General features: G+C 41.6%; 1 protein-coding gene across 2 annotated transcripts; it reads right to left on the reverse strand.

The window, feature by feature from the left end:
• Positions 1-330: 330 nt before the first annotated feature.
• On the reverse strand, positions 331-5,524 carry LOC108035973 (organic solute transporter alpha-like protein). 2 transcript variants are annotated; one of them, XM_017111792.3, is made up of 6 exons: positions 5,417-5,524; positions 1,977-2,293; positions 1,118-1,530; positions 931-1,061; positions 679-869; positions 331-539 (listed from the first exon to the last, which is right to left on the reverse strand). In XM_017111792.3, the coding sequence occupies exons 2-6, from the start codon at positions 2,098-2,100 to the stop codon at positions 412-414; spliced, it is 987 nt and encodes a 328-aa protein (XP_016967281.1). In that variant the 5' UTR covers positions 2,101-2,293; positions 5,417-5,524; the 3' UTR covers positions 331-411. The 2 variants fall into 2 exon arrangements, with proteins under 2 accessions (XP_016967281.1, XP_016967283.1); XM_017111794.3 differs by lacking the exon at positions 5,417-5,524 and adding an exon at positions 4,910-5,401.
• Positions 5,525-6,000: the final 476 nt, after the last annotated feature.

The following is a 6,000-nucleotide window of genomic DNA, read 5'->3' on the forward strand; positions in this document are numbered from 1 at the left end:
TATTTTTATGGCACTTGGGCATTTGGCCCAAGTCGGCCGGCGTTTGTTTGTCCTCTTGAAAAATGTAAAACGGATCTCGACCCTCTCCAAGGGTCCGCAGGGAGAATTATGAGCTAAACGCGACACGCATGGCTAAAGGGGGTTGGGTTCCTCCAGAGGGGTGGTTCCCTAGGGTGCGGTTTCCCCATGAAGGTGGTTCCTCCAGTCGAGAACAAGTTGGCAGGGAAAAACATGATTTGTGAAGCACTTTGTTAAGCCAACTAGTCGAGTAAGATTTGGTTTGCCCGTATGCTTGTTCTACAGGCAGTACTTCATTTCGTTATTTCCATATAAATTTAACTACATTTTCTTTATTAAATTTATCACAATATGTTTCTACTTTCTACTAAAGCTCCATCATCCTCAAAATTTTCAAATGCGAGTTATTTCCCTTTCCTTATTGACCTCGTCGACTTGAACCTGAATGGGCGTTCGATACGCGCTCTGCACCATCATGGACACCAGAACCATTTCCACCAGGATAAGGATGTTAATGATGGCTGAAATGGGTCAAGAAATAGTAAGAGGAAATTCGTCAAGTGGATTTTAAAATAAATACAACCTTTTAAAAATCATTCCATATTAATAGTATTTAAGATCTGCTAATACTCCCAATAAAACCACAATGTGAATACTCACTTTGCTTGTAGATGGTGTGATTGATGGGATACTCCCCGCCCATTTTGATGCCGTCCAGCTGATCGTAAAGAATCAGGTACTGCAGCTTGCACAACATGACCACCAATTGGAGGCAGAACATCTTCTTCCGCAGCTGATAGTCGCCCCGCAGCTTGGTGATCGCCCGCACCGTGATTTGCAGGGACCAAACGCTGTTTTTGAACACGAACTCAATTTAGAACGCTTTTAAATAAAACAAATCAAATTAATTACCCCAGGACAATGGAGCAGACGATGAAGGGGATGAAGAAGTACATGACCTGGCGGTACAGCTGAATGTCCTTGTAGTACAGGATGTTCATCACCAGCATGATGGACCCCTGCCAGAAGGGCATTTGCCAGACCTAAAACATTGTGTTAGGTAAAGTAACGTTTACTTATAATCCTAATTTCGTCATACCATGTATCTGGAGATGCAGAGCTTCGCCTTGGTGGGAATTACCAGCGGCAGGCAGAGGCACCAGCAGCAGCACGGAGGAGTATTAAGTTGCACCGCCTCGCCGCCAGTCTCCTTCACGTAGTTCTGCTCCGAGCTTACGTAACGGAAGAGCAGGGTGCGGAACACCGGCCCGCCGACCATGAACATCACGTGCATCACCGTGTGGCAGATGAACCAGGAGTAGGGCACCAGAATGGTAACCAGGGCAGCCACCGAGATAATCGGATACAGGCCGACCATCATAATCGAGGGCCTCAGGAGCGGCTTGTTCAGGTGACGCCGCAGCCGTGAGACCGTCGTGGAGAAGATGCAGATGTTCAGGATGGTCAGCAGACTGGCTATGAAGATTGCGAGGCTGAGAAAGGCAGTCATGTCTGAAAGTGAGTTGGCGAAAATCCAATTAGTCGGGAGCAGAGAATGGGTTCTTAGGATGGAACACAAACTATTTCTATTAGTCTACAAGTAAGTAAAGGTTGTAAAGGTAATGCTATTGTTTCAATATACTTCTTTGGCTTAAATCGAAGCACTGAAGTTCTTTGAAAATGTATTATTAAACTATGATCAACATTTAAAATATCTTTAATCCTATATAAAAAGTAACCCTTTAAAATATGATTTTTTTGCAAATCTCAGAAATGCCTGTTTGGCTAACAGATGCAATGTTTGTTAGGTAAATAAGTATTTGTTTACCTAGTTAATCAAATTGACAAGCCAGGAACTATTTCAGTAAGGCAGGGAAAGTTAGAGTAGAAAACACTGCTGTTTCCATTAGTGCTTACAATTATATTTATTTACATTTATTTACACATCTTGTACTCACTTCCATAATACTCTTCCACAGTAGGGTGTGTTCGTTGGCTGTGTGTGTCATTTTGCTGCAGATCTAAGGTCTGCGATATCTGTTCCGTGGGGTCCATCAATATGTAGTCCTTGGTGGCATTCATCGTGCGGCTTTTGTAATTTAAGTGATAAATTCAAACAGGGGCAAGCTGGTGCAATACTTCCTGGTTTCCTTCGCTTACGCTACGACACTTCACATCTCTATCATTATTCACACTGTGCCAGTTAGCAGACCTTACACTTTATTAGCACTCATAAATGTATCTCAAAGTTTGCGTTTGCTTTTGTAGGTGGGTGCTGTCCAGAAAAACACAAAGAGGGGGTTATTAACCGAGTCAGGAGAAAGTGCGAGAAGTGTGCATTTTATTCGGTTAGTAACTAATTAGTTCGGAAAGGAGGCAACGCACTTGACTATATTCCATTTGACACGTCTTGTTTGCAGAAATGAATATTATATTATATTTAATACACGCTAAACAAAAGTCTAGACGAAGTGTTAATACCCTCAAGCACGATCCTCTGAGGAAAATCAACTAATTAGTGGTGAAATGAAGCACTGATGACACATCTTCCTAAGGGCTGCCTTCTCATCTGCAGTTCCCTGAATCCTTACCCAAGACCATTCCAAACCTTGGGATGTTCAAAGACAACTGAGAAGGGTAACGCGTTTCGCCTCAATTTTATATGAGTATCCAAACCCTCACGTGACAGCGAACCCAATCAAACCAATAAAAACTCACAATGATCTGTACATAATTCGTAGTTTGCAGACGGTATTCAAATTATATATACAGATTTGTGGGATATAAATAATTCATTGGCAACAAGCGAAGACCGGAGATAAGAAACCCATTTTGCTTATTACATTATCAAATGCTCTTTTGAAATAAACAAGCCCTTACCTCTTAGATATAACCAAAAATATAAAATTGTTTGGTTAAAATATTAATATCACCCATTTTATACATATTAGTGCCAAACTTTGGCTCAGCAATATTTTACAAATCACAATGTTCCATATAAATTTGAACAACTTGCACTGCTGGCACTCATTACCTCGAAAGGCACAGTTCCGTGCAACGATAACAAGCCTAATTAAAAATTTCAAAATATGTGGGGCTTGAGTTAACACGTTGAAAGAGCATCTAAGCATCGTAAAGTCGTTAGTCAAAATTAAAGCCCCAAACAGCCCAGATGTTTATAACGAGTCCGAGGAGACGAGCACGTGACTGAAGCCTTAGGCGGCTGAAAAGAGTCCATCCAGTTTTTGGAATAAAAGAGACCACGATGGGCCTCCATTTAGTAAACTGGTTTTCGAAAGCATAGGCAGGTAGCAGACCGGCCATACTAAAACAAATTTTACGAGTAGCTTGCGCCATTGCACAGCGCGTTATGTAAGCTCTTTGTTATTGTCCATTCCCAAACTGGTTTTGTATTTTTGCACAGTAATAGCGCATACAACACCGTGTTGAAAGTACCTGTAAACGCACTAAAACATGATTCAACATCTCGCAGCCCCAACGACGACCTTCAGCTCTGCTCCGAAAACGTGTCAAAGTCCCCGCGATCTGACCTCTATTAAGTCTCAGACTTCAGCGTAGTCCGGAGATGGGAAGTGAAGCAGAATGTCTTATCGCCGGCAGCCAGAGATCACAACCCATCTGAAGATCCAATTTCGTCAGTTGGCGAAAAAGAGCACATCCATAATTAATTTACAAAGCGCCATAAATCTTTTTTCCAGTAATTAGCACCAAATTCGCGGATTCGTTTTTTGTTTAGCACATTCTAAGGTGCGTAAAACAAACCGCGAAAATAAGCGTCATAAATATTATACACAGCTATCAGCATAAAGTATATGCATTGGATGGATTGTTACCAGTTCGCGAATGGATTCGGCACGCCATAATCAGCAAATAAAAATCCAAGTTTTAGAAAATATTTTTAGCTCTATGGTCAAATGGCAGAACCCTCTTTAAAAGGTGATACACTAAAAAATGCGGTCACTAATGTTATTAAAGACATTGGCACCTGAGTAAACACAATTCTTGTTTTTGAATACGAGCAGAAAACGTTCACTAACGGTGAGCATACCTCAATCTTCAAGGGCTACCCGAAAGATAGTTTTAAAAACATAACTGGATTTTTTCGGATAAATAATTTTTTTAAAGACAAGAAATTTTTGTGTGCCTAAAACCGTTTCGCAAAAATAATAATAAAGTGGCTTAAATCTCCCGAAAATTGCCCAGAGAAGTGCCGAAATGAAATGTAAACATTCCCCAGAAATGAATAACGTTTTGCATTGTAAATGTTGGCACATTTTTTGTGGTTTATGAGGGATTTCTCTTCATTTTTCTTTCATATTTTTTAGCCCACTGTCATCTTTTGGCCGTCCCTGACTCTTAGCCAAGACATTTCCGAGCTTTTGCGGCTAACATAATTCAAATATCTTGGCGAGACAAACGCTGCAATCCGAATGGCAAAACGCGACCTTACGCAATGCAAACAAATTGAGCCAAGCGGAAGATGCCTGCAAAACCAAAATAAAACAGAACCTTAACCGAAAATCAAAGGCAAATGCAGATGCAATGCCTGGGCAGAATCAAAATCAGAACTCAGACCGCAAAATGTAATTTGTTTTCTGGTCGACAGAGCAAGTCATTTCCCTGCTGAAATTCGCAGAGGAATTTTCGCAAAGGGAGTTGTGAGTGCGAGCATCTTCCCGTCTGCAGTCACTAAAGATAGCGATTCATTAGACAGCGTGTCAAGACATTTGGGAACGCCAGCTATCTAGATAAAAGTTTAATTATTTTGCTGGTACGACAATGTGCTTCAGCTCCCAATTATTACCCGCTTTGGGGTGGGAAGCCAAAACAATATTGTAAATTCCCAGAATCGCTGGTGTAAAGTACAGACCCGTGAAAAATCCACTTCGGCTGGGCTAATGTCTTTGTTTCTGTTAATAAGCTTGTCGGATGGCTGCAGATAAGTTCAATATTTTCATTCACTTTGTCAGCCGTCAACAAAGTTGCTTGACAAATTGCTATAGAATTGGTTTTAGAACCAATGATATACGGTCTAGGTTCCTCGATTGTAGCCTTGACCGCCGCAGCACTTCACCCAGCAGCCTCGGCACTGCTCTTCATTGAATAGTTTTCAGCATTTCAATTAAAGTCATATGCACTTCGGCTTTTCTTTCATTCATTTTGATTGCCTCGGCATCAACAAACGCAGAGTAACTATTCATTGCACGTTCTCACGGCTGTGCAGTTGATCATGCTCCGGGGGTTGTGTAATGTTAAGGGTCGATCACGAGTTAAACACATTAGGGGGAATCAATAAACAATGAAAATACATTGCACTGCAATTGGTTGATTTATTTTTGTTTAACTTGTGCACTTTTCTGTTTTATTCGTCGCTTACACTTCTCTCCGCTATTTGTGCACTTTTAGCCGCGAGTGTCTTGTTCGCTCGCGCTCTGTTCAGCAACTGAAAATGAAACTCAAATATAGCAGGGCCCATGCCGATCACGAACGTGAATGCGCCCATCTCGGACCGCGGCACTACGGCTATATGGCTACATGGCTGTATGAATGGGCTGGTGTTGGTCTCGGCCAAAACAGAAAACCGCGGTAGCAATAACCACAATACATGCGCGCCTGCTGACGCGATGTGCTAATCGTCAGTTGTCGATTTCAAACGCCGCTGGGAAAAGTTTTCTTAACACTCGCCCGTTGCGGAAGTTGGTTATTTGCCGATCAAAAAGCGTTTGCTATGGCCAGCTGGAGTGGCACCATAAGAGGCTTGTCCTGCTAACACGTTCGCAAAAGAGTTGGTAAATAAAAATATAAGCTCTCCAATTGAAAGCGAATATGTGGCCACCAATGGACCATTTCTGGAAATCACACAAAACTACGTTGCCACTTAGCTTTTTTAAGATGTATCTTCGGGGGAAAACAGTTTCGATTTTGAACTAATGAGTTACCTCTATAATTATTTAGTTTTAA

This window comes from Drosophila biarmipes, chromosome 3L (genome assembly GCF_025231255.1).
Source record: "Drosophila biarmipes strain raj3 chromosome 3L, RU_DBia_V1.1, whole genome shotgun sequence".
Taxonomy (NCBI): domain Eukaryota; kingdom Metazoa; phylum Arthropoda; class Insecta; order Diptera; family Drosophilidae; genus Drosophila; species Drosophila biarmipes.

Bases quoted from the DNA above. Each gene is read 5' to 3' on its own strand.
- LOC108035973 (XM_017111792.3), bottom strand. From the start codon at position 2,100: ATGAATGCCACCAAGGACTACATATTGATGGACCCCACGGAACAGATA. The intron at 870-930 runs GTAATTAATTTG...GTTCAAAAACAG, and splicing joins GTCTGCTCCATTGTCCTGGG to CGTTTGGTCCCTGCAAATCA. The intron at 540-678 runs GTGAGTATTCAC...GACCCATTTCAG, and splicing joins TCACACCATCTACAAGCAAA to CCATCATTAACATCCTTATC.